This window comes from Xiphophorus hellerii, chromosome 24, assembly GCF_003331165.1.
Source record: "Xiphophorus hellerii strain 12219 chromosome 24, Xiphophorus_hellerii-4.1, whole genome shotgun sequence".
Classification (NCBI taxonomy): Eukaryota; Metazoa; Chordata; class Actinopteri; order Cyprinodontiformes; family Poeciliidae; genus Xiphophorus; species Xiphophorus hellerii.
Genome location: NC_045695.1, coordinates 7,716,629 through 7,742,849, shown reverse-complemented (window position 1 = coordinate 7,742,849; position 26,221 = coordinate 7,716,629). Strand labels below are relative to the sequence as shown.

Below are 26,221 nucleotides of genomic sequence, written 5' to 3'. Positions count from 1 at the left end.
TGAAACCAGATATTTAAAGATAATTAAAAGACACCTACATTTTTTGTGACTTTCTGTAGGTAAATCAGACCAAACTTCTCTTGTTTTAGGTCAACTAGAATCACCAAAAGTTTTCTACTTGGTAAATGCCAGATAATTTGGCAAGAACATTTTTTTTGGAGATTTTTATGCAACTTTCTCAGACCAGTCAGGTTAATTTTTATCATTATTTTTACCTAAACCAAAAAATTAACAGCCATTCCAGGCGATCGGCAAAGATCACTGATCGGCGGAGATCGGCCTCATGGATGATCAGTATCAGAATTGGCAGCAAAAAACCTGATCGGAGCATCCGTATAAAATACTATCATTATTAATAGTAATAAATTATATGTGATTTAGTTCCTTTAAAAAATTTTTATCTCCAAAGTGGTGATAGAGAAGTTTGAAATTGTACATTAAAAATGTTTGAAAAGTGCTAAATGTTACCATGGGAAAGTGTTCTTCCTACTTTACCCGATCTATTAGTGAAACACAGTAGTGATGAGGGATTGGTTTTGTCGCCGCAGGTCTCCTTCCCCGCTGCGCCACCAACGCAGCCCCACTTCCTCCCGCCACCACTCCCCCTCATCCCAGTCGGGCTCCTCCGCCCATCGTCTCTCCCCCTCCCCTCGCCGGCGCCGCTCCTCCTCCCCCTCCTACCACCGGAGCTCCGCGGTGCAGGTCACTGCTTCTTCGCCTCTCCACTCTCGTCGCTCCCGATCGCCTCCCGCCTCTCACGACGCCTCCTCCCCACACCGGCGGTCCGACAGGTCCAGCCCCGCCCGCCACCACTCCAGGGGCAGAGAGCGAAGTCGCGGCGACCGAGAACGGACCCCGCCCATCCAGGAGCGCAGACACGACCACAGAGACGGTATCTTTTGCTTTTTGTGGCATGTCTCAAGACTCCACTGATGAATTCAGCTGTAGTTAGAATTTCCTCTTGAATGCTCTTAAACTTCTGTGTCTCGTCTATAAACAGAGAGCCGCAGCAAACGGGAGAAGGATCGCGACGATCGCGACTACGACTCCGAAGTTCGAGATGATCGGGAGACCAGAGAGGCCCGCGAGCGACGTGACGCTCGTGAGCGAGCGAGAGAAACAACCCGAGATTCCCGTGACAACCGAGACGGCAGGGATTTGAAGGACTCCAGAGAGATTAAGGCGGAGACTCGCTCCAGCCGGGAGTCGCTGGAACGCCGCGACCGCGAACGAGAGAAGGAGCGTGGGAGGGAAAAGGAGCGGAGCGACGCCTACAGGAAGGAGGAGCCTCCTCCGGACGACAGGGCTTATGGACGAGGTCACGGACGGGATGACGGAGGGAGGACAGAGAGCAAGTTGGACAGAACTGAGAGGAACGGCAGAGGAAGAGGGCGCGCCAACGAAGCCTCTGATAAAGGTCCTACACCTCAACGCACACAGGATTTACAGGATGTCCACCCATCCTTAAATTCATGTATACAAAATTATGCCTCTTATGCCTTAAAATATCTTAAACTCATTTTAAAAAGCTGACTTTGGAAGTATTTCAGATATTTAAAACAAGAAATTAATGATTATTGACATTGACTGATATGATTGGACCTCCAGAAACACTGAATTACGTTTTTTTTTTCTTCCACCAGGCTCCAACAGAAACTCCCGCAGCTCCCAACTGGACAGCGGCTATGACAACTGGGAGTCGCGGAGCAGCACGGTCCGAGACCGCAGCGCGGAGCGGAGCGGCAACGAGAGAGGCTCGGACAGGACTTCGGATCGGGACCGCTACGAGAGCGACCGCAGAGACCACGCTAGAGACTCGTCCTACGACCGGAGGGGGGGGCATGGAGAGAGGGATCACCGGGACAACCGAGACAGAGGTGGGTGTCGCTGTGAAAGCTGCGGGGAACATCAGCTTTGGAGAGAAACATTGAAAATATGAACCATGTCTGGAAACAATTATCTGCTATTCATACTCAGCCTACACTTATTATATATAGGAATTTAATAAAAGATCAGAATATAATGGGGAACTTTGTCTATTTCAGTAATAAATCTGATGTATTTCAAGTGGTTATTTCTTAATTTCTCTTTTGATTAGATATTTTTTTCCTATCTGTAATAACATTTCAATGTGTTACGTTTATCTTATTCTTTCCTTTTACCTTCTTTTTCTTCATGACCTTTTGCACAAGTTGGAGAAAATTTCGATTTTTCCCTCTTTTTATTTTAGGTTCTCCAAACAGATATCAGAGGAGATCTGAGGAGTCAGAGAGGGACGAGCGGAGGACGGACCGGGCGGAGGACAGACGGGACGACAGGGCCCGCGAGAGGGAGCGAGAGAGGGAGAAAGAGAAGGAGCGAGAGAGGGAGAGAGAAAAGGAGAGAGAGAAAGAAAGAGAGGCAGAGAGGGAGCGGGCCAGGGAGAGAGTGCGAGAGAGGGAGCGGGAAAGGGAGAGGGAGGAACGAGAGCGAGAGAGGGAGCGAGAGGAGAGGGAGCGGGAGAGAGAGAGGGAGGAGCGGGAGAGAGAGAGGGAAAGGAAAGAGAGGGAAAGAGAGCGAGAACAGAGGGAGCGGGAGAGGCAGCGAGAGTGGGAGGAGCGAGAGAGAGGGAGGGAGGAGAGGCGGGAGAGGAGAGAGGACAGCAGGGACGAGCGGAAGATGAGGCACGTCTTCATCTCAGTCTCCTCTTTAATCTGCTTAAACTGATGAATACAATAAAGCATCAAGCTACAGAACCATTCATTCATTTTTAATAAATATAATTACATTTTAATGAGTGATGCTGCAGGAGGGTTTAATGGTCTAAAAACACAAAATCTTGCCAAGTATTTTTATCTACACTTGGAATATGACAAAACTTACTTACAAGTAACTTTGGAGCAACATCTTGTTTGAAATAAATAAAATCTTAAAATTGATCAAAAGTGTTTGTTCCACTGGCAGATTGTTTTACTTGAAACCTGGAAAAAATGTCTTGTTAAAAGTGAAATCATTTGCCAGTGGAACTGGTACTTTTTAAATTAAAACAAGCTCCTATATCTTGCAAAAAAGTTACTGATAGGTTAGTTTTTTCCTCTTTCAAGTCTACTAAGATATTTGCACTTAAAATTAGATCAAACATACGCGGTAAGATTTTGTGTTTTTGCGTTGCATACCTCTACAAAGTAGAAGAATATTAATTTTGAATATGACGTGTGATTTAAAAAGCAAAATGGGATAAATACCTAAAAAATAATATCATTTGGAAATTAAAATTTTGTAATTTTACATTAACAAAGTACACTATAAAATTTTGAAGGTGAAAAGATAAAAATGATATTTTCTTGGCTTCAGCATTTGTTATGCTTCAGCATGGGACTATAAAATTATTTTCTAAAATAAAAATTCCAAAAATAATTATTTCAGCTTTGACTGAATGGAAAATATTTGGATCCGGTTTGTTTGTTGTTTTTTTTTAAATAATAATATAATACAGATGAATTATACAGTTAAATAATTATGGTTTAAAAAATAAATCCTAATTAAATTGTGCTGCTTTTTTTCATGCATTTCTAATTTTGATATTTAATAAGTTGCATCCTGCTGTGGCTCATGATTGTTTTCTTTCTCGTCGCCTCTCTGCAGTCGTAAAAGGCTCCGGGTGGAGAGCAGCCCCAGCCCCCAGCCTTTGCCCAAGCGAACGGCGCGGGACTTCAGCCCGGCGGACAGCGACGGCTACAATAGCGGCGAGGACAAAAGTGAGCGCCCGACCGGCCGCGGGCAGGCCAAGCTCCACCCACAGCCCCTCCTCCCCAGCCCCGTGTGTCTGCCTCCATCTGACAGTAGGGAAAATCTTTTTTTGAAAAGAAACACTCCTGTTTGATTTGCTTGTGTAAGGCAAATACACCCTTCTGTTTATCGGCCAATCAGACGCAACCATTTGCTGGCGTTCTTGGTAGAAATGCGTGAAAAGCCTTGAAATAAATGCAGCTTTTACTGCAGTGGTATGAACCCGCTCTGAAAAATGTAATCGTTAATTTATGTGTTAATTTATTCAGTTGAGGAGAAAAAGCATGTACAAAAGCAACATATTAAGAGGAGCCATAATTATTGGAGATTATATTCTACATTTGCTTTTGCTGCTTCTCTTTAAATGGGTCGTAATTCAAGTTTTATGTGAGCCTTTGAAGATGCTTCCAGCTGTAAAAAAAAAACAAAAACTCCCAGTATGTTTCCATGGATACACATAACTATGGTCATCCCTGTTACCTGTGCACATTTTTTTCCAGCAGTCTCTCCTTTCCAGCTCGAATTCAGCACTAGAAATAGGCATTATCGTTTCTCTGAAATCCCAGCAGAAGAAACAGAATACATTTTTTTATTTTTTATTTTTTTAGGCTTTGCTTCCGTAAAACTCGTCAGTGTAGCGGCATTGGTTGGTTGCTATGGAGACCGGGTGACACTGAGATGCTGTAAATGTTTGAGTCAGTTTTTGTTGCTGCATTAAAAAAAAAGTATTTATTTACAGGCTTTTTAAATGTCTTCATCAGGGGTCAGAAAACATTTCTACCCGTCTGTAAATATGTAGTTTACATCCCTAAAATAGGGTGTTTAATTTCTGGCATTTTTCCCCGTCTACGTGTTTTATGCGCAGGCGGGGATAAGCACCGTCTGCTGAGCCAGGTGGTGAGGCCTCAGGACCGCTTGTCCCGGTCGCCGCCACGAAGCGCTGCGTCGAGTGAAAAGGCCACTTACTGGAAAGACGAGGACCGCCGGGGAGCCAGGGACAAGCGGGACACGCGCGGCTGCCACGACGAGCTGGAGACGCGCGCAGATCGAGGCCGAGGAAGCGAGAGGCGGGGGGAGTACCTCCCTGATGCTACGGCGGACTCACGCGGCCGAGGCCGAGACCAAAGAGAGTCAACTCCACCGCCTCCACCTGCAGCGACTCCCGTCGGCAGCGAAGACGCCACTGTCCAGTCCCACGAGGAAGGCAAAAAGAAGACGAAAATGCAGAGGAAGGGTGTGAAAAAAGGGCGTAAGGAAGAGGATATTCCTGTAGGGGCTGCTCCTGCTCCCACAGAACCTCCAGCTAGCGTGTCTGCAGACGTTCCTCCGCCTTTACATTCGCCGAGAAAAGGAGCCAAGAAGAAGGGACATGAGAGGAAGAGGAAGCGGTCGCCGGGCGGAGAGTCTGACGCGTCAGAGGAGGAGACGGCCGTCCAGGCGGCTCCCAGCAAGAGGAAGAGAGGCCCCCGGACGCCACCGCCGTCCATGAGGCCAGATCGTCACGGAGCCGCCGCCACAAACACCGAGCGCTCCCCACTTTCCAAAACAAACAATTTCAGCGATTGGTCCGATGAGGAGGAGTCAGACAGAGGAGGAGTGGCGGATACACAAGCTCCACCCCCTCCCGCTGAGAGGACTCCCGCCGAACCGCTGAGGAGGGTTGCCGGACACAGGATGGGCCGGGACCGGGACCGGGGTGGCGCGCCACCCATCGCCCCGCTGCTCTCCCCGGATCCCCCCATGCTGCTGCAGACTCTGACGCCGCAGCCGCTCATGTCCCAGCCGTTGCTGCGGAAACCTCCGCCGGAGCCGGCGCGCAGCAGCAGCATGGGCAGCAACCAGAGCCGGGCGTCGTCCCGCCGCCCGCGCTCGCCTTCCAGCGAGTCCGCCCACCTGGACGACCCTCAGGGGCCCCGCCTGTGCCGCGGCCGGCTGCAGGGCTCCAACTCCAGAGACCGGGACAGAGAGCGGGAGAGAGAGAGAGAGCGGCCGATGGTGGGTGATCCTCCTGGGGCTGAGAGGAAATCTAGAATCGATCAGCTGCGGAGAGGGGAGCCCAGCCGCAGCACCTCTTCAGGTCAGGATTCATAACCTGTTTGAAGCCATTAATCATATTAATCGTGATAAATCAATTGTTGAAATATCAGCAACTAATTTAGTAAAGAGTTAATTGTTAGCTGGACTATACAGACTCAAAAAATAGGCCATTTGCTGAAAGAACAGCAGTAATTAAGACAAAACAGCCCTAAATTTTTCCAATCTGACTTGTTTTGCAGACCGTCAAGATTCCCGCAGCCACAGTTCCAGACGCAGCTCTCCGGACTCTGAGAGGCAGGGCAGGTCAAGGTCGCGAGCCGGCTCCTATGACAGTCGAGAACGGGAGCCTTTCGAGCGAGATCGTAAGGACTTCCGGCCCCAGCAGAACCAGCAGCAGCCGCCGCCGCTGCACCTCCAGCAGCCCGTCCAGCCCCAAAGAGACTGGGAGCCAGAACCCAGGGACTGGCCGAGCAGGGGTCGCGACCCCATGCTGATGCGTCCCGGCCGGGAACTGCTGCTAAGGGGTGAGAGGGACATCCGGGAGCGCGAGCGGCTGCTCCCGGAGGGCCTCGTCCAGCAGCACGAGCGAGAGCGTGAGAGGGAGCGTGACCGAGACGGCCGGGGCGATCGAGGTGCAGATCGAGAACGGGAGAGGGTGATGATGGACCTGCCGCCGCACGGCGACCTGAGAGCTGCAGCGCGAGGAGACGCGAGAGGTGACATTATGAGGAGCGACTTCGAGCCTCTGCTCCCAAGAGAAGCCTTCAGTTCTCCAGAGCCAGAGAAATCCAGCAACAGTCACCATCCAGCTGGAGATCAGCGTGAGCCGGAGAAGACAGAAAGCATCGACGGTGAGAAGACGAGACCAAAAACCCCCCACGTCTCCTCATCTCCTGCATTTCTTCATGTGAATTTAAATTTAAACTTTTTCTAGGAGAGGATGACGGTAAAGAAGATGAGCAGTCCATCGCTTCTGTTGGAGAGGAGTATGAACCCATCAGCGACGATGAGCTGGATGAAATTCTGGCCGACAGCCAGAAAAAGGAGGATCAGCAGGAGGAGGAGAAAATCACAGGTATGGCAGAAATACTTTCTCTACCTTCTGCAGTCATTCTTTGAAGTAATCTCGCAAAACTATTTAACCTCGCTCATGTCCACAGGTCCCCTGGATGTGATCGATGTGGACTGGTCCAGCTTAATGCCCAAACAGAAGCAGGAGCCGCGCGCGGCGGGTGCGGCTCTGCTCCGCTTCACGCCAGGCGCCGTCCTGCTGAGGGCGGGCATTTCCAAGCGCCTCGCAGGCCCAGAACTCTTGGAACAAGTCAAAGAAGTGTGCAAGTCTGAGCTGGACGATCCCAAAGGTGTGTTTTGATTTTCTGAAAATGATTGATTGATGATGCTGCTGTTTTCCTTTTTTCTATATGCATCCAATTTCATAGTTCTTACAGATTTTGGAAAATGTTTATTCACTTTTAAGTTTAAAGCTTTGAATTCAGAAATACTAGATCTAAGATTTATGTGATATTGGGGAAAAAAGCTCATAAATGTGGTAAATATAAATTGTGTAGTAAAAAAGCAATACTACAAACTGTTTAAAAGCAAGGCAGAGTGACTCCTCCTCGTTGCACCATAATGGCATAAACTCAAACATAAATTTTTCCATATGAAGTATATTGGTGAATAAAGTAAACATTTTATAAATATGATCATTATTTAGCTAAATAAACTTAAAATTGGGAAAATAAAGTGGGGGGAAAAAGATGAAAGCTTTCAGTAAATTCAAAAATACTTTATTAAAAAGATGTTACTTATCTTCCAAGTATCTTTAAAACGTAGTTGTGAATGGTAATACTTTGGGCAGGAAGGATCTCCAGAAGCTGTCAGTCTTGCAGCAAATCTCAGGAGGCCTCTGACTGAAGACAGTCTCCTGATTCCGTTTCCGGGGCAGCAGAGAAGATGCTCCGCAGTAATCCGTCTAGAATTACGCCATCAGTTGTTAGCAAGCACTGCTGATCCACCGCATTTGCTTTTGTTGCTCCTCTTTAAGTCTCTATTTGGCCTTGTGCTTAGAAAGCCGGGCAAAGAGATGTTTTTATTCTATTCCTTTTATTTTATTCTTTCAAACGATTTTATTGATTTGCTCCTGATTTTAAATGATTTTGTAATCGATTGCGCTCTTGTTTCTCTCTTATCAGACACTGACAAGCTCTTTGAGCATGACCTGGGAGCGCTGAACATGGCTGCCGTGAACAGACGGGTGGAGAGGGCCGGTTTACTGAGCAACCTGGGACCCTGCTGCAAGGCGCTATGCGCTCGCAGGGACTTTGCCATTCGCCGGCAGTTGTTGAAAAACGAAAAGGTAACTAAATGCTCCTTAACTTATAACTAATAAAATGTTATGCGTGTGTAAAAAAAAAAAAATTAAATAAAAAGATCTTCCTTTCAATAGGGTCAAACGAAGCAGTACCCCACTACACCTGTGGTGGACAACGAGCTGCTCCAGATGAGCATCCGTCTCTTCAGAAGGACCATGGCGGGTCAGACCTCTGCCCCGGAGAGGTCAGAGAGCGGGGCGGCTCCGGCAGGTGAGGCTGCTGAAACGGGCAGCAGCAAGCTGAGCACAGCTCAACCAGAGGTTTGCGTGTCCTGAGAGTAAAACACATTAAAAGGCTTCATCTGAACTGTACTCCCCATCACTTTTCTTTACTTAAGAACCTTGTTTAGTAATAAGAGGGCGTGACCATGTGAACATACTCTAGGACCCCCTGCTGATGAGCCCAAAGAAGTGTACTCTGTATTAAACATGTCTAATTCATGTTTTTGTGCCGTTTTAAAAGTGATTTTGAATTTACAGATCTTCCCCCGACTAACACGCTCAAGTTACTCGTTTCTTTTTGTATGTTCTGCATTGGTTGCTATAAATGTGCATTAAAATGTTTAGATCTTCGGGTTTTTTTCTTCTTCCGGCTTCTTTGCTTTGTACAAAACTGACCGTCCAGTCGTGAAAATATGGAACATTTCATGTTCATAACAAATGAGCAGATTTGGTGAGGGTAAAAATCCACATCCTGCAGAGACTTGAATGAACTTACTAAAAAGCACTGCCAAACTATTCTGTTAGTCTGTATAAACAGTATAATGTGCTTAATATAGCTGAAATGAATGGCTTGGCAGTGACTCCATGACTTGAACTGAAGAGTGTGCAAAGCACTAACAGGCAAACACTGCCATGTTGAGTTTCCTTGTCTACCCACAGAAAAGGAAATTCCCTATATGGAAAAGCCTGATGCTTAGCGAATAATCAGTGAGGATGTGAATGGTGCAGGCCGTGTGCTCTGGCTCTGTTGGCACAGTGGATCGGCACAGGAGGCCTTGGATTCCGTGCGACTTCACCCTTGCACCACCTTTGTTCCAGGATTGCGTTACACCAGACATCATGAAGACGAGGACAAATCTGGTTGTAGTGTTGGGACTGCGCACGTGAACGCCAGAAAGCGGTTTTTCTGTGTAATTTCAAAGTGTACAAGTAATGATATTTGGTGTGGTGCTAACTTGTTTTCTATTGTAAAATAAATGTAGAATAATATCCTTATGCTGTGGTTAAATTGGGACAAGTCTGAAGAGCTAAAATATGTGCCTGACTAGATTTCTCCCTTTTGTACTTTTCTTCATTCCTCGAGTCCAACCTTCCAAATTTTCTCCTGCCATATGTAGGAACCATTTCTTTATATTCTGATTATTATTTCTTGGTTTGTATTTCACTCATGGTGATGGTTTGGCACAGCAGGAATTATATACAGTAGGTATGTTTTCACCACTTGCAACGTTGTTGGGAATCTTCCCATGCTTCCTTTCCTTCTCACCTTGTGTTCTTCTGGGTCATGGCCTCAGCCCTTCCTTCCTTTTTCCTTGTGGGTCTTTCATTTAACCAATCATTATTTTCTGCTCACCTCTCCTACCTCCTCCTCCCATTCTGATAACTTAAAAAAAAACTAAAAGAATTTTTAATGAAAATATCAGTAACGTACAATTTATACAGCTTTGGTTTTCTCGGAAGATATTTGACATTGGATTTTATAGGAATATGAAAAGCGGTAGTTGTAAGACAGTCTTTTAGAGGCAACATTTCACATTTGTTTAAATTTAATTTAAGCCCTGAAGCCTTTGAAAATGTTTCAGTCAATTTGAGAATTTGGGGAATTTCATTCAGGTTATTTAAGAAGATGGTCGTGTCAGCAGCTAGCTCACTAAAATCAGAATTACTACAGCAGTCAGTTACATTTGTAGTTACCTTCTATGTCCACCAGATGGCAGCATGTGCACTGCTCGGCTTTAAGAACAATGTACTACTTATTGTTTTTATCATTTTTTAAAGTCAATACAAGGCAGTTACTTTACATGTTATGATTTCTGTCCTCTACAGTATAAAAATGTTTTAAATATTTATGACTGCTTAATTACAGATGTACTTACCCTCTGTGTCCAGAAACATCATGTTAATACAAAGATGCACAGTAAAAATATTAAAATAAATAATAAATAGGGTCGGAATAAAAAGCTCTCCTGCCCTGATATAAAAAATGTCCAGTTTATGGTCTTGAGACGGTTTTGGTTTTATTTTGTACCGCATTTTGAGCGGCGGGTCTATCCTCTCTAGTGGCTGCAAGTGGTAATTACAGCTAATAAAGCTGGTGAATTTATAAATACGCTTCCTTCCTGCGAGTTCCTTCAAAATAAAACACCGGAAACAGGAATTGTGGTTTGACAAATGATAACATACAAGCACATCTAGCAGCGTTATTATAAATTAAATATAACTATTTGCTTTATTTACTGTCTGAATAATATTTTAACTTGTTTCTTTTGACTGAAATACTAGCTATAGTGCCTCAAATATTTTTGTATTAACAGGATATTTTTGTTCAGACTAAATAAACCCTAATCTTGATTCTGGAGCGAACCGATTAGCCTGTTTTTTTATCTGAATTTACCAAATTAAACCTGAATTTGTCTGTACATTAATTTGCTACACTCACGTAGATTATTACAACTGCTGATCTTCACATTACTACACATTTATTAATTACTCTTTCACAAAACAATTTAAAAACCTTGCTTTCTTTTTTTTTTTTTTTTAAGAAAAACAGACCCCATATAATTTTGAAAAATGGGTGTATCTGATTGGTTAATTTATCATGTACTTATTTAATAATTATGTTAAAATACTGTTTCCTGCCGTATGATTCAATAAAATGATTAATAATTAATAATCTACTGTTTTTTCTGTTTAGTTGAATATGTTTGATTACAAGGATTTACTGCTTGTGATTAAATCAACGAAAACAAAAATAATTATTTTTATTGGATTTTCTGCCTTTATTATATTAACAATAAAAGCCTTGTGATGGATTAGGGTTAGGATTTTCAAACAAGTTTGGCAGTGGTCTACCCATAATATAATAGAAAATTAGGGAGAACCCACTCCAGGGGGCTTCATTAAAGTTATTCTAAATAGTTATGATATAAGTCTGTCTGGAGAGCAGAAAATGTTTTCTCGGAAATACAAAGGTTCTGGAAAAAATAAGTGCTTCGTTCATCCGGGTAAGTTCCAGCAGCAAAAGTCCTTGTTCGTTTTCGAGTTATTAAATTTGTAAATTATAATTGATTAACTTTAAGTAGTTGTTTCAAATGTTTCTATATGTATTTATCAATGTCATTATTTGCCAAAAATGTTTCTAGTTGACTCTAAAGCATTGGGAACCACTATTCATCCACCTGTTTCTAGTGTATTTTATTTCCAACGGACCCATTTCCTTCAACTACTCCGCTCTCATTTTGGTCCGTCCTTCCGACTTCCGCCTCAGCTACGAGCCGAGGTGAGTACGTTTATCGGGATCAAAACTATCTACAATCCATCACCATCCTGTGTTTTAAAAGCAAAATAAATACTCTTTAGCGTTATAAGTATGTATATAAGGACAATATAAAATGCCACATTGTGTTTTAGATAGTTAAACGTATGATTTGGTAGTTAAAACGATGAGCTGTAGCAGGGGATCAGGAGATGTGGCTTCAGCTAACGTGGCTAATCTAAGTACGGTTACTCTGTTTTAGAAACAGAATTGGTCCTTTATCAAAATATTTTTTTTATTACGTTTTCAGTTTATATAAACTGTAATTTATATATTATTTTTAATAATGTTATGGTTTGCCAAATTAATGCTAACGCGGCGGTTTTCTGGTGTAAGATTGATGCTAGTTGAGGTTGAAGCTGCTTTGTAGTTTTAGCATTTGTTCCAAAATCAACTAAATCGGTACTGTAATATATTATTAATGTTCTCCAGATGGCCCCAACCAAGAAAGGAGAGAAAAAGAAGGGGCGTTCAGCCATCAACGAGGTGGTGACCAGAGAGTACACCATCAATATCCACAAGCGCATTCATGGAGTGTGAGTACTGCAGAAAAACAATGTTTTAAGCGCAGTTTGCCATTTATGAAATCTTTATTATCAAGCCAGGTAAATTAAAGTTCATATTTGGTATATTTTTTAACATTAGGACAGGTCAAAAATACTTCAATGTATTGACTCCTTCTAAATATTTTTGTTGTTAGAGATTAGAAATTCAATGAAAATCAAACGTGTTATTCTGTCTGTGTTTATGCAGAGGTTCATCACTGTTTAATATTCTTGATTGTGCATAGAGAGCAAAAAGTTATATTTAAACTGTAAATGGTTGTGTAAACAATCCGACTGTGTGAATTTCATTTCGTCCTCCTTTCTGCTGTTAACGTGACTGAAATGTCTCATGTAGGGGTTTCAAGAAGAGGGCTCCCCGTGCCATCAACGAGATCCGCAAGTTCGCCATGAAGGAGATGGGAACTCCTGATGTCCGCATCGACACTCGCCTCAACAAGGCAGTGTGGAGCAAGGGGATCAGGTCAGTCAGTCTGTCTTGAGTTCCACTAATAAACAAAAAGGAAATTAATATGCCTAACATCAAGAAAAACATTATTCGAATTTCCCACTTTTTTTTTTTGTTGAAACACATGATGGTGCATTTAATGCATCTCACTATTGTAGGAGGCTCTCGCCTTATGTAATATAAAATCACACCTAACTCATAATTTCAGTTTGGCTGCTCTCTATCCACTAATGTGTGTAATCTGCTTAAAGACGGTACATATTTATTTTTGTGGTTGGATCATTGGAAAATATTGGATGAATTTTAACTCAAGTTGGTGACAGTTGTAGGTAGGATATATACCATGTAAATACTGATCTGAATCTACTACCTTTATATCTCCAAATATTGTTTTTGTGCTTTCTGGAATTTATACATTGTTCTGTAGAAATGTGTTTATTCTTTTTTTATATATTTATTTTTTGGGATGGATTTAATTGGGCTGCTGGTTCTGATGAAAAATCAATTTGTCAACAAAACTGAACTTGCAAACAGCCGACACCTGTGAGGTTTTATTCTAACTTGTTTGGCACTTGAAGCAGCTGTTGAGTCTCCTTCTCCTGATGTGTTGTGCAGGAACGTGCCGTACAGGATGCGCGTACGGCTTTCCAGGAAGCGTAACGAGGATGAGGACTCTGCCAACAAACTCTACACCCTGGTCACATACGTTCCTGTCACCACATGCAAAGGTAAAATCCTCAGGCCGCTGACTCTGAAGTGTCCGTACAAGCAACACAGATGGTTTAATAATGATTTGTTTCTTCTTCATTTCTCAACAGGTCTGCAGACTGTCAACGTTGATGAAAATTAAATTTGTGGAATAAATTAAAAATACAAAGAAGCTTGTCTTTGTCTTTTTGTTGAGCTCATTCTTGTCACTTCTTTGTTCCCATAATAAGGAACATGGTGAAAAGTCCGGATGCATTTCTTTATAAAAATGACCTGAAAGTTTATTGACTGAACTTTCTCAAATCTCATGTTACAACCATGAAATTTTAAATGTATCTAACTAGAGTTTTGTCAGACCAATACAAATGAGAGCATGATGGGCAACTATTGGGCAAATTTCATCACAGTTAAGTGAAAAAAAAAAAGCCCCGAGGAGCAGCCACTGGTGCCGCATGATGTGTAGACGTCAGATTAACATTTGTGCTTTCCGAGGTTATAACAGATATTTATTTTGTTTATCTATGTTTAAACCAAAAGTTACTGAGATTTTTGATTAAATTTGGAAGACAAAAAGTCAGAATTTGGATTTTAATCAAATAATTCTGAGAGAAAAGGCAGCATTCTGACTTTTAAAGACAAAATGATCCTTTTTGTTCCACAAGTGGGAAATTTACGCTGTCATGACAGAAAGTGGACAGAACAAGAGTAACAAATGAAAAAGAATTATAGTAAGGTGTAGAGAAAACATACCATCTAGACTGAAATATAGATATGAAAATATTAAATATACATAAATATTTATATCTTTAATCAAAAGATTACATTTTCAAGTGAGAAGCTGGAAATAAAAACTGATCCTGTTTGGAAATCAATGGTCAGTCACCAGACTACAAAACGAAAATGTTTTTAAGCCTTCTAAAAAATAATTTAAGTTCATTGAGTATTTATCCATCTATCGACATCATGTCTACAGTTTCTCAGATGAACACATTCATGCAAGTCTTGAGCATTTGGAAGGAAAAACAGACGCCAAATCTAGGGTGCAGTAACGCGGTCCCATCGCTGGGAGGAGCTGTTCATTTTGCCTGCACTTGGATCGGATGGAGCGAAAAACACATTAGCTTCGATAGCAATGGCTAATGTTTACTCTTTATTTAACTTAGCTGTCCGCTCTCTATAAGTCAACATAAAGGTAAGAGGAAATGCTTTACTGGCTCACTATCTACTTTGTCACCTTTTATGAACCTCGCAGAGATAAACTAAGAGATCTGCGGGATTATCAGAGACGAGCAGGCGTGGCTTGCTAACTGGCAAGATACTTAGCTAGCCAATTAAAGCATTTTTATATAAACTACTGGAGCTACAAATGCTAATATTTTATAGAAATTTGTACCTCTCAGTGATTTTCGCATTGACACTTCCTTGAATCGCCTTTCACATGATGGCGTCATGTTTTAGGCGTCTAATTTTGCGTGTTGTAAACCTGTCCAGGTGCGAACTTCTGCTTTCCATGGCCGTGGGCTGATGTACACATCATGCGGCACCAGTGGCTGCTCCTCGGGGCTTGTGGCTGGGTCCTGCTCGTCCTCATGTTTGTCAGTAAATTCATCAGCTTTAAAACTATTGAAGGTAAGAGACCGGTCATCGATACTATATCTTGGTGAAAAAAAATCACAAAACACTGGATGGAAAACTATCAGGAGACATTGCAGAAGCTTATAGGACACAGAGAATTGTTACTGTAATTAAAGCTGAAGATTGTCAAAAGAAATATTAGATGTGCAACATTTTGTTCATTCTACTTTTGTTTTTCAAGCAAATTTTTTCAACTCTTAAAACGTTTGGATATATTTTTTTGTTCTTCTTGTACTTTTTAATCTTCTCTGTGCTACTTTATAAATTTTAAGGCTACTTGTATCTTAATCCATCTTTCTTTCAATATATGAACATATTAAAATCTATCTGCCTCTTTTTTTCAGCTACTTTTTGTGTTAAAATACAAAACTGTAGTGATAAGACTCCAATATATATTTTCTTTCAATACTGATGTTTGGGCTGTTTTTCGATTATGATGGCACACTTTGGTGTTAGAAATATTTCAGGACGATAAAGAGATGATTTATTTCATTTTATTCTGCATGTTTAAAAGTCAGATTAACATTTGTTTGTGCTTTCCGAGGTTATAAGAAGCGACCTGCTCAAAGTTGGACTGTGGGAGATACAAAGGTGGTGAAACCGGCATCTGTGCTGAGCGCATTAGAGCAAAATCAAACGCCATCACATCAGGTGAGCAATTTATTTCAGATATTTTTTATGTCTTTATTTTATTTTTTTTTAACCTCTTTTCTATTCACAAGAAAAGTTGTTGTGAAATTCAGTCCGTCAGCCATGGCAGTTCTTGTGTGATTGTCTCAGCCCTCAGTTGCGGCCACCGTGTCAGATTGGCAGGCGATCTCTGAGAGCCGAATCCAGCATCTTTCAGCCGTGTGTAAGAACAGCAGCCTGAGCAATTTAACTCACGTCTCGATCAGCAAGTTCGTCCTCGACCGCATCTTTGTCTGCGACAAGCGCCAGATCTTGTTCTGTCAGACGCCTAAAGTGGGGAACACGCAGTGGAAGAAGGTGCTCATTGTGCTCAATGGTGAGTACGGGATGGACTGATGCACATTCACTGGAGTTACAGTGGGAATTTACAAGGATAAAGCTGTACTTTAAAGCAGCTTGAAGCTTAGAACGTTTCTGCTTTGTCTTGCTGCTGCAGGAGGTTTTCCCAGCGTGGAAGAAATCCCAGAAAACCTCGTTCACGACCACGACAAAAACGGCCTGCCCCGCCTATCGTCATTCTCCCCGCAGGAAATAACTCAAAGGTTGGTTTTGTTTATTGTGTGTAAACTGCGTACAGCAGACAATTTTTTTTCCTGCAAGTGCAATGGATAAAATTTCAGGAAATCTGACATGCCTCTGTTCAATTTTTTTGAAATTAGGGCTGCAACTAATGATTGTTTATTCAAACAATTCATTGTTTTAATAAATTCTCACATTCTATAGATTTTTCAATTAACTGCTTACGCCTTTTTATATAATATTAGAAATGCATTAAAAATAAAAAAGATGATTAAATTCACTTTTAAAATAAAAAATATGGACATTTTCTTACCTACAATGCAATGACTTCAGTGAATGTTAACTGGGTGAAGCTAAAACTATGGAAATGTTTTGGGTAAAACCTTTACAAATGAAGGTGATTTTATCTTAAATCCAAAATGTTTACATATTTTTTATAGTTTGGATACTGCTCTGATAATGTTGGGGGTTTTTTCAGCAAATGACATTTCTCTTTTAGTCTATATTCTGCAGTCAGCGATTGATTGATTACTGAATTAGTTGATGATTATTTCAAGAATCAATTAATCTGATTAATCAATTGATTATTCCTACCTGGAATACTCACATTTGCATCTTTCTGTGAAAGTCATAGTTTGTGGAGAGATTATAAAGAATCAAGAGGATTTAATTTCACAAAAGTATCAGACAGGAGAAGGATATATATAAAATCCACGCAAGGCAGGTGAAGATGGTCATAAATAGTTGGAATTCTCCAACTATGACACAATAGTGACTAAACCTGCATTGTCCTCTGAACGTTTTCCTGTATTTTAAGTTTTGGTTATGTGCACACTTTATTTCTCGTGGGAGTTTTTCATATTAGCTTGTTAATCCTTGCTATGTGCTTCACCAGATTAAACTCTTACTTTAAGTTCTTCATCGTGAGAGATCCCTTCGAACGCCTCATTTCTGCGTTCAAGGACAAGTTTGTGAAGAACCCCCGCTTCGAGCCCTGGTACAAGCACGACATCGCGCCGGCCATCATACGCAAATACCGCAGGAACCACCGCGAGAGCGACTTGGCCGCCTCCGGCCTGCACTTTGAGGACTTTGTCCGTTATCTGGGAGATGCCGAGGGCCGCCGGCGGATGGACCGGCAGTTCGGGGAGCACATCATCCACTGGGTGACGTACGCGGAGCTGTGCGCGCCGTGCGAGATAAACTACAGCGTGGTCGGGCACCACGAGACCCTGGAGCACGACGCGGCGTTCATCCTGAGAGCGGCCGGCATCCACCAGCTGGTGTCGTACCCGGCCATTCCTCCAGGCATCACACGCTACAACAAGACCAAGGTGGAGCACTACTTCTCAGGGATCAGCAAGCGGGACATCAGGCGTCTTTATGCACGATACCACGGCGACTTCCAGCTGTTTGGTTACCCGACGCCAGAGTTTTTACTTAACTGAATGGAAAAACTTAACTAGGGTGCTGGGTTTCAGCATCCTTGCTGCCATAGGAAGAGCAGACTTTAAAATGTGTTGCCTACTTTTATTCCAATGGTCTTGTTGGAATAATTGGGGTGAGCTGTGTTGAGAATTCTGCTGAATTATCATTTTACTGAAGGAAAGTAGTCGCTATAATAATTAATGAGAGGTGTAAATCAAACGAAGAACACATTTAACTGTTTTATATTTAATAATCATGTCTGACTTTTTATCATTTGTTATACAGGCATATAGTCCTGTAAATGTAGCTATATTATTGCACTGTTTGGATCTCCTGATTCAGGGATTCGTTATGGATGATACTGCAGGTGCATCTCAGTAAATTAGAATACCATTGAAATTTACTTTTTTTTTTTTTTTTTTTAGCTTAAACATTGTGTTATAATGTTATTCTCTCATCAAAAACATACCAGGAGTGTTGCCTTGATTATTTAATGCATGTTTGAGAAACCCTTCAATCTCACAAAAAAGCCCCACAAAACTGCCCCTTTAAAAGTTTATTTCACTTGAACCAACTATGTAGATTAATTAAACAAATGTAGTAATTTTTGATAAACTATTTAAACTCGTTGGTGATGTTTTCAGATGCACCTGTGCAGCTGCAGATCCTGTTCTGTTACAATTGAAGGTCCTCTGAAGAACAAACTGAGCACTTGTGGTTTTTCATTAAGGTTTTTATGACTTATTGAGCAGTGTTAACTTTTTTACATTTTTATAATAATGAAGTTTGCTTCAACCGAGGCAAACAAATGTCTTGTCAAGGGGAAAAAAAAACAAAAACCTGCGTAAGGTTAATATGGGTGTAATAATGAACTGAAAAACTGACTCCCTTTGTGCCGACACTGGATTTTGAAAGCTACTTTTTTTCTACAAGAAGTGTAACACTTAAATGTTCTTAACATGACTTGCAATTAGACATTTTTATTAAATGTTAATATTTATATTAGGACTTTGGTGACGAGTGGCTGCAAGTTTTAAAGCATTATTGGCTCCCTGTGGGTAGTTGTGTTTGAGAGACTGGGTTTAAAATAAAGGTGTAAAATACCTTTGTGGTGGTTTTCATTTGTTGTGTTTGAATTTTGTGCAAACAACTTAAAGGGTCATACGACAAACCTTGTGTATCTGTTTTGGATTCACTTTTGACATTTCAGCAGTGTGGTTTCAAAGAAACAGTGACGTCTTTGTTTTCTTTCTGTTATCCCAACAACCTGCTGCAACAATTCACACAAAAAAAGCAAAGTGGACAACTTGAAGATGCAATTTCTATCTAATAAATATTACAAACTAACATCTTCTTAGATACTACTCAGAATGACCCAATCTTTAAAAAAATATCGAAACAATCAGCTAAATCAGTGTCTAAATCATTAATGCAGTGGATGCAATGATACCAAACATCCACGAGGTGGGGGTAAATACTTGAATTAACGTTGATACCAGCTTTGAACTCCGATGAACCCCTGATCTAACTGCCTCCACTCGAGGCTGTTGCGGTGAAATATTGGATTAATAAATGTCACCTGTTCTGTGGGCAAAACAAACATCCCAGACATAAGATAACACTAATCACATCAACACAAGGAACAGAGTTTACATTTATTATCTGCTGAATGTTCGCGTTTGGTTTCTGGTATCTTTTTTGACACTAATTTACTAAGCGTTAGTCACGTTTTAACATCTCATAAATATTGAACTTTCCCCCATTTTTATTAAATGTTGCAACCACAAGCTACATTGTGTTTGAACTGGATTTTATGACATAGACAACACAAAAAGTGCTTAATTGTGAAGCAGGAGGAAATTGTGTAAACTTTAGCTAATTTCTTTAGTGCAAAAATAAGCCAGACTGTACGTAGAACATCCGTGAACATCTAAAAGAAACAGAATAGTGTTTTTTGAGGACTGAAGTTGCAGTTCTCTGTGTCTAAATCATTAATTGTGACACTGATTAAATGTTTTGGGTCTCTGACCTTACGGAAGGGAAACCTCCACCCCAGTCTTGAATGGGGTGGAGGTTGTATTAAGGTTAAAGTGAAGTGTTTGGTATCCACAACACAGAGTGTATATTGTAGCATACTCTTTCCATGTTCAGATGATGGATTGGACAATGTCATTGAAGTCATTGAAAGCTTGGGCTGTTAATTATAAATATATAAATGCATGCCACACTTTTCAGATTTTCTTTTACTTTACATTTACAAACTACTTTGTGTTTGTCTACTAAATAAAATACATTGAATGAAAAGTTCTCTGCATTTTCTCCCTCAGCTTTGTTGCTTTGCCCCCAGCCTGCCCAACTGGTTCCTCCTGTCTTTTTATTTGCATGTCTTGGTAAAGTTTGTTCAAGCAACAGATTGTCTTTCTCTGTTTGGACCTTTCACTGTACTATGGCGGTAATTAACTGACATCCTGCCTTTTGCTTTTGCTTTGTTAGAAAGCATTCAGAGCATGACGGCATGTAGCGCTCTTAAAGGATTTATGACTATTGGCGCAGGTGCAGAATGGCTTGAGATAAAGACGCAGAGCTGTGATTGAACTACATCAACAAACTGAGTGAGGTTTGCAGAAATTACAGTTTTTAGTACAACTGACTCACCTGCAAAACTGTACTGATTTTTAACTTGTTCACTATGAAGATAGTAATCAGTTCTGGAAATTATTGTAGCAAAAATTCCTTGTTTATTTTTCTCCTAAAGCTCTTCCGTGTCTCAACTGTCCAGACACAACATCCCTCCTGATTCTGCTCATCTGCCACACCCATGCTTAGCAGGGTGAACATTTTAGGCCAATGTGCACACGTCCATGTGGATCCAGGCTGGCGTCTGCCCTTGTCTCACCTGTCTGCCCGCTGAGGTGCTTTGTGTAAACACCAGCGCGCGGGCTGATGTCGGTTGGACAGTTCAGGCAGGAATTGTGTGTCATCATCACTGTATCCACGCTCACTGAGGAGAGACCCAGCCCTAATCTCTCTGTGTGCAACCAACCGGCTTCCTGTGTTTGAGGGATTCTCTTCTAAATCAGCGTGAAGCCAGAGGAAAGCAGACAGACGAGAAGCTCTGCTGGGATAGCTTCACCTTCAGCATAAAAGAAAGACAGAGTTCCTGGTGTTACAGTGAAATAGTAAAAGAGGAAAAATACATTGCTAAGTAGGAAAATAACAATAGATTGGTTGAAAATGAATCCGATATTGCTGTAGATTTAACCTATACACATCCTTATAATATTTTTTATTTTTTACAAGCATTAGTAATGAAATTGCAAAGAGATTTTAAACCGGAGATAGCGGAACCTGAGAAATGAGAGGCAAAGAAATTATTCATATTGGACATGTGTCATATATTAAAATGAGAAAGCACCCAAACACAAGAAGGAAAAAGGGTAAAATCATTTGCAAAGTGTGGTTTAATATAAAGAATAGAGTTTTAAAAAATGCCGATATAATGAACACAAAGAGAACAAGGGGGAGTAAAAGCACATATTTCTGAAAAAAAACATATCTGAGCATATAATTGAACAAAACAAACACAGGGAAATTAGAAAATAATGTATAAAGAAATGCATGCAGCTACACAAGAATAGCCCAAAACAATATCAGAACACTCACAAAAGTACATTTGAGGTAAAATACCAATCTGATTAAAGTAATAAATTGTTTTAAAGAGGCAGGAAGCCGAAAAAATCGCTCAAAATGATTGGATACAAGCAACTTGCAAACTGCAAAATACATAAATAAACAAATACATTTGAAAAACATGAACATCCAAAATGTAAACTTGTTTTTTTAAAAGAATTACTGTATATTTTGTTTCTTTATGTGGTGACTAGTTCTTTGATATACTTTAACTTAACTTTATTCAACAGACCATTTTCTCAGATCTTATAGTGACTTGATTTTCTTTTCAGATTTTTCTAATTTTTTTCAAATATACACTTCTAAATAATACATGAACTGAATTCTAACTATGCTTGAAAAAAGCAACACATAACAGGCATAAATGATTATTTGAGGTATTTGTATGTACATAACCTGTTTATTTTCTATTTTGATTGCAGTAAAAGCAACAAAATACCCAGATATCTATAAGCTTTTCTATACAGTTTCCATACATATCTAAAAATATATAACATGTAATAAATGTTATCTTTCACGAACATTATTTTGGGGAGGACAGATTAGATACTTTTATTTTGAAACGGCCCAGCGGAAGTCAGCCATTGACTGATAGCTTGACCAACGGCGAGGCAGCAGCAGCAGCAGCACAGGGAGCCCGCTGCCACCTCAACATGGAGTAGCTGGAGCCGAGCGCCTACTGCCGAAGAGCGGATTCCTTTGACGGGAATACCCGGCGCCATATATTTAATTTATCTGCCAAGAAAAACCCTCGCCAATGATACAGCGGCCATATTTAGTACAGTCACAGGGAAGCCCGGCTTTTATTTGAAAAGATGGCGAACGACTCTCCAGCTAAAAGTCTGGTAGACATAGACTTGGCTTCATTGCGGGTGAGTGCTGGGGACCCGAGACGGATGTTTTTCCTGCTCTTTATTTTATTTTTTTTTGCCTCTTTGTTTATTTAATATTTCTCTGTAAACCGTCCTCTGTTTAAAGCGCTTTACACGAGCAGGTTTCGGCGTTTTTTGTGTGCGAAAGATGCTTTAAAAACGAGCGCTGAGGCTCATCGAGGTGTTGCCAGTGTCTGATTTTCCTTTGTTCGAGATGCGTTTGGCATGTAGGGGAGACCAGGGCGCAACAGCTGGCGGACACCGGACAATGTTATCAGTTTTAAGATGTAGCAGCACTTGTTATTGAACCACCCTGTCTTTTTTTTTCTCTACTGCAGGATCCGGCTGGGATATTTGAGCTGGTGGAGGTAGTTGGAAATGGCACCTATGGACAAGTATACAAGGTTGGTTGGAGGCATGGCCTGTCCTGTTTTCATCTGATCTGTTTTTCTGTTTTAAACTCTAAGAACAAAGGAAGGGACAATAGGCTGGATGGTAAGGTTGGACCACATGGAGGGAGAACGAGCAGCGCTTTCCCTCTGGTGTTATTGTTAAGAGTTGGCCTGGGAGGTGAGGGTTAATGGCTGAATCAGACCATGTAAACTCTGATGCATCACCCATCTTGCATCAACAAAAGAGTAGATAAGAAGTCCTCGCCTTAATGTAGGCAAAACCTCCAAGAGTCAGATGTCACAAACCAACAGAGCATTAAAAAACTTACAATCGGGCCAAGATCATGTAGATACAACATCCTGGGGTGAAACATGATTTATACTTGAACAGTAGATTGCTCAGATTATGAAATTTGCACTTTCCTTCTTGTTCAGTGTTCCTTCAGGTAACTGACAAAGGATTTAGCAATACTAAACGTTTAGTATGGCAACAAGTCCCTAAATGGGAAATAAATTCTAAAAAATATGCATCCGATGTTAAAAAAAATAGCTGGACTACAAAAATTACATTGTAAATAATACAGAAATAAACATCACATTTTGAAATTGCTGTTAGAAGTTTATACTCCTAACCCATATACAAAATGTTGTGATATTTCTGAGCTTAGTCAAAACATCTATCAATAGTTTGCATACAAGACAGTAAAATTTCAATTTATTGGTTAAAAAAATTACATTTTATAGCACATTTATTATCATTACAATAGTTTACACTATTAATATTCCATAATACTACTTGGACAGCAGTTATATTGGCTCATCATATATGTGTATCTAAAGACTTTGTTTCTAGAACATTTAGTTGTTCTGGGAAAATTTATATATATAGAAAAAACATATTTTTCAGTGATCATTGCTGCTGGGACAGAAATGATTAATTCAGTTTTTTCCTGCATCTGGTTTAACTGCATGTCATATTGTCTTGACAACTTCCTCCTACGTTATTGTATATTTGATTTTTTCCTGATATCAAGCAGTTATCAATGAGAGTTGTGACGCTGCAGCCTACAAAGCAGTTTTTAAGAACCATGTAATTGTGGCTTTTGTTTGTGTTCCAAATAACAAATGTTCACAGGTCAATGCACAGCGATGCAATGAGAAATGGATTTCCACTTCAGGATTTCAGGAAACACAACGTTTCTTAGAAAGCGCACTGAAACAAAATGGCAGATTTTGCTTTATATGTGTGGTGTTGATGGTATAAGAGGCACAAGAATCTAGCTGATCAGCTGGGAATGGAAAAACAATATGGCGGAGCAACATTTGACTGATTTTTGATCTAGATGCCGAAGTTGGATTTGACCAGAATAACCTTTTGTCTTCACTATGTGGTTTTAAATCTAACAAAATGGAGGAATAGAAAGATTAGCTCCACTTATGTATCAAAGCACATGTTTCTAATCTTTTGGCAGATTTATTTCAAACTCAAAAAGTGCATTGTAGCGCCTGCTGTTTGGTGAATCTCTGGGTTTTTACCTTGCAGGTTTAAACCAGAGTTTGACTCAAACAATCTCCCAACTGGGATTGTCTTCTGAACTGTTCATTTACCAGTTTGAATGCTTCCATCTGATTTGGCTTCTGTACAAATTCACCCCAAAACGGCGCCTCTGCATGTAGTCTTAACTTGTAGCTTCCTCTGTTGTGTTGGCATGGCAATGGCGTGGGTGGCGCTGCAGGTGCATGCAAGGTGGGGTCAACTGGGTCATTACAAGTCTGCCTGTATCACTTTTGGCAGCCGCAGCATGTGATTCAGCAATGCTTGAACGTCATCTCAATGGACAGTTGCTCAAGATCTTTAATAATGAAAATTAGTCTGCATTGGTCATGAACTGTTTTAATGTTGCCAAATATTCTTGAAATCCATTCTGTGTTCCCTCATATGGCTCAAACACACTGATGCAACGATAAAGAATAAAAGTGAAGAACTTTGATGGAGAAATTTGATTTAAAAACTTGCAAATAAGGAGAATATGCTATAAGGAATGATAAACAATAGGATCTGCCTTTTGTGATGTCATCAGAAACGTGTAGGTTTTCGTGCTTGTCTTTTGGATGCCTGTTTTTCTCTCTATTCAATCATTTTTTTAAAATGGGGAACAAATTGAAAACATGTCAGTAGCTGAAAAACGATATATATAGTCAGTTTATTTGGATTTTTAAACTAAAGTCTGGTCAGTATCTTTATGTTTTCTGTTTATTTACAGCAAAACCAAAAAACTTAAAGACTTTTTTCTAATTTGGTGACTAATTGTGTTCCGCTTGTCCATCTGCACTCGGTGTTGCATTTCCAACACCTTAAACTACCATTGCTTACTGATGAAAGACATCGCCACGCAGGAATGGAGGCAGACGGATTCATCTTTCTGTGCATGTTGGTTTTTTTTTTCTTCTTCTTCTTGCAGCTGGATTGCTAAATGGCATTACCCAGCAGATATGTCCAGTTCAAAGCGTGGCATTGAGGATTAATGCTGTTTTGTGCTAGCTTTCAGCGGTGCTCCAGTGACCTCCATCCAGTCGTTCCAGCATAATAAACTCCCAGTCTGTCCCCTCCTTGAAATTGTGCTCATGTGACTACTTGAAGTCAACTCTTTTAATGTGGATCCTTCCATGTTATCTTCCCACCACATGCTTTTAAACTCAACATATCATGGAGAAGGGAATTAGAGCCTCTCCCTCTTTTTTTTTTTTTTTTTGACCATTTAATCTCTTTCTACATTCAGCGTTCGGCGCTAATTCTATTTGCGAGCGTCGCCATGCGAGAATGGAGCTCACAGTTGTCAGATTAGCTCGCGGTTGACACAAAAGATGTAGTAGTTGCAGGCAGCCTGCATGAGATAAGCCCAAACTGTCTCCAGTGAAGTCGCTGCCAAGTGCTGGAGCTCTGCTGCAGCGGCTTCCTGTCGATCGGCTGTCGATTAGCGAACTGGCCGGAGGGATGTGGCGTTCGCGACTGAGAGAGGAGCAGCTGTCCGGCTCCAGACAGAACCCACAAAGCTCGGCTTGTCTCCGCGGCCGTTTGGGTCTCTCGCTCCGTCAGTCGGTGGGGTCTGTAGAAAGGAGGCGTTTGTCTGCAGCGTTTCAAAGTCCAACCGACTGAATAATCACAACAGGCTCCCCTCTAACTGAAAACTGGGAGGAGTTTTGTCCTCCCTCTGAGGCCTTTTCTGCTTTGTCCACTGCTTGGTCACACTTTGCAAGCCCCCTTGTTCCCCCAGATTTGTTTTTTTTCCCCTGTTGTCACAATGTGTTCGAGCTTGTTTTTTATGAGACATTTTCATAAAAGGTTTCTGAATTTGTCAGGCATTTATGATAGTAAAGTTTTTGTAATAATTTTGATTCATTGTTGTGACAAACTCCCATTAATGATGTCTAAAGATCCTCAAAACTATCAGCATTGTCAGGATTGTTACTCATACTATTCATTCAATGAAAGCAACAATAAATTTGAAAATATAACTAAATGCAGCTACAATTTATATAAATCACACTTCTTTCTGTG

General features: G+C 41.0%; 4 protein-coding genes and 2 long non-coding RNA genes across 18 annotated transcripts in view; 4 read left to right on the top strand and 2 right to left on the bottom strand.

Moving 5' to 3' along the window:
• zc3h13 (zinc finger CCCH-type containing 13) overlaps positions 1–9,397 on the top strand; it is a 13,214-nt gene extending 3,817 nt beyond the window's left edge. The window contains exons 10-20 of the mRNA XM_032556422.1: positions 549–892; positions 1,001–1,417; positions 1,644–1,877; positions 2,231–2,663; positions 3,625–3,821; positions 4,634–5,845; positions 6,045–6,656; positions 6,740–6,880; positions 6,966–7,166; positions 8,001–8,164; positions 8,255–9,397. Of these exons, the coding sequence (XP_032412313.1) occupies positions 549–892; positions 1,001–1,417; positions 1,644–1,877; positions 2,231–2,663; positions 3,625–3,821; positions 4,634–5,845; positions 6,045–6,656; positions 6,740–6,880; positions 6,966–7,166; positions 8,001–8,164; positions 8,255–8,455 (4,156 nt within the window). The 3' untranslated portion in view covers positions 8,456–9,397. The remainder of the gene's footprint in view (positions 1–548; positions 893–1,000; positions 1,418–1,643; positions 1,878–2,230; positions 2,664–3,624; positions 3,822–4,633; positions 5,846–6,044; positions 6,657–6,739; positions 6,881–6,965; positions 7,167–8,000; positions 8,165–8,254) is intronic.
• LOC116715792 (uncharacterized) lies at positions 7,543–26,221 on the bottom strand. Its single transcript, XR_004338254.1, has 3 exons — positions 26,211–26,221; positions 24,949–24,954; positions 7,543–7,845 (listed from the first exon to the last, which is right to left on the bottom strand). It is a non-coding gene; the product is annotated as an uncharacterized LOC116715792 (long non-coding RNA).
• On the top strand, positions 11,558–13,608 carry rpl31 (ribosomal protein L31). The gene is made up of 5 exons (XM_032556447.1): positions 11,558–11,681; positions 12,150–12,253; positions 12,618–12,743; positions 13,344–13,456; positions 13,547–13,608. Exons 2-5 carry the CDS (start codon positions 12,150–12,152, stop codon positions 13,576–13,578), a joined length of 375 nt encoding a protein of 124 aa, XP_032412338.1. The 5' UTR covers positions 11,558–11,681; the 3' UTR covers positions 13,579–13,608.
• Positions 12,618–14,941, bottom strand: LOC116715791 (uncharacterized). The gene is made up of 2 exons (XR_004338253.1): positions 14,830–14,941; positions 12,618–12,768 (listed from the first exon to the last, which is right to left on the bottom strand). It is a non-coding gene; the product is annotated as an uncharacterized LOC116715791 (long non-coding RNA).
• Positions 14,494–18,813, top strand: chst10 (carbohydrate sulfotransferase 10). The gene is made up of 6 exons (XM_032556444.1): positions 14,494–14,628; positions 14,928–15,065; positions 15,616–15,722; positions 15,852–16,077; positions 16,198–16,303; positions 17,176–18,813. Exons 2-6 carry the CDS (start codon positions 14,972–14,974, stop codon positions 17,726–17,728), a joined length of 1,086 nt encoding a protein of 361 aa, XP_032412335.1. The 5' UTR covers positions 14,494–14,628; positions 14,928–14,971; the 3' UTR covers positions 17,729–18,813.
• LOC116715785 (mitogen-activated protein kinase kinase kinase kinase 4-like) overlaps positions 21,993–26,221 on the top strand; it is a 39,062-nt gene continuing 34,833 nt past the window's right edge. For 9 of the 13 annotated variants that reach the window (XM_032556436.1, XM_032556434.1, XM_032556433.1 and 6 more), the window contains exons 1-2: positions 21,993–22,270; positions 22,609–22,674. In XM_032556436.1, coding sequence (XP_032412327.1) covers positions 22,214–22,270; positions 22,609–22,674 — 123 coding nt within the window. In that variant the 5' untranslated portion in view covers positions 21,993–22,213. The remainder of the gene's footprint in view (positions 22,271–22,608; positions 22,675–26,221) is intronic. The other 4 variants (XM_032556438.1, XM_032556437.1, XM_032556439.1 and 1 more) reach the window with 1 other exon arrangement.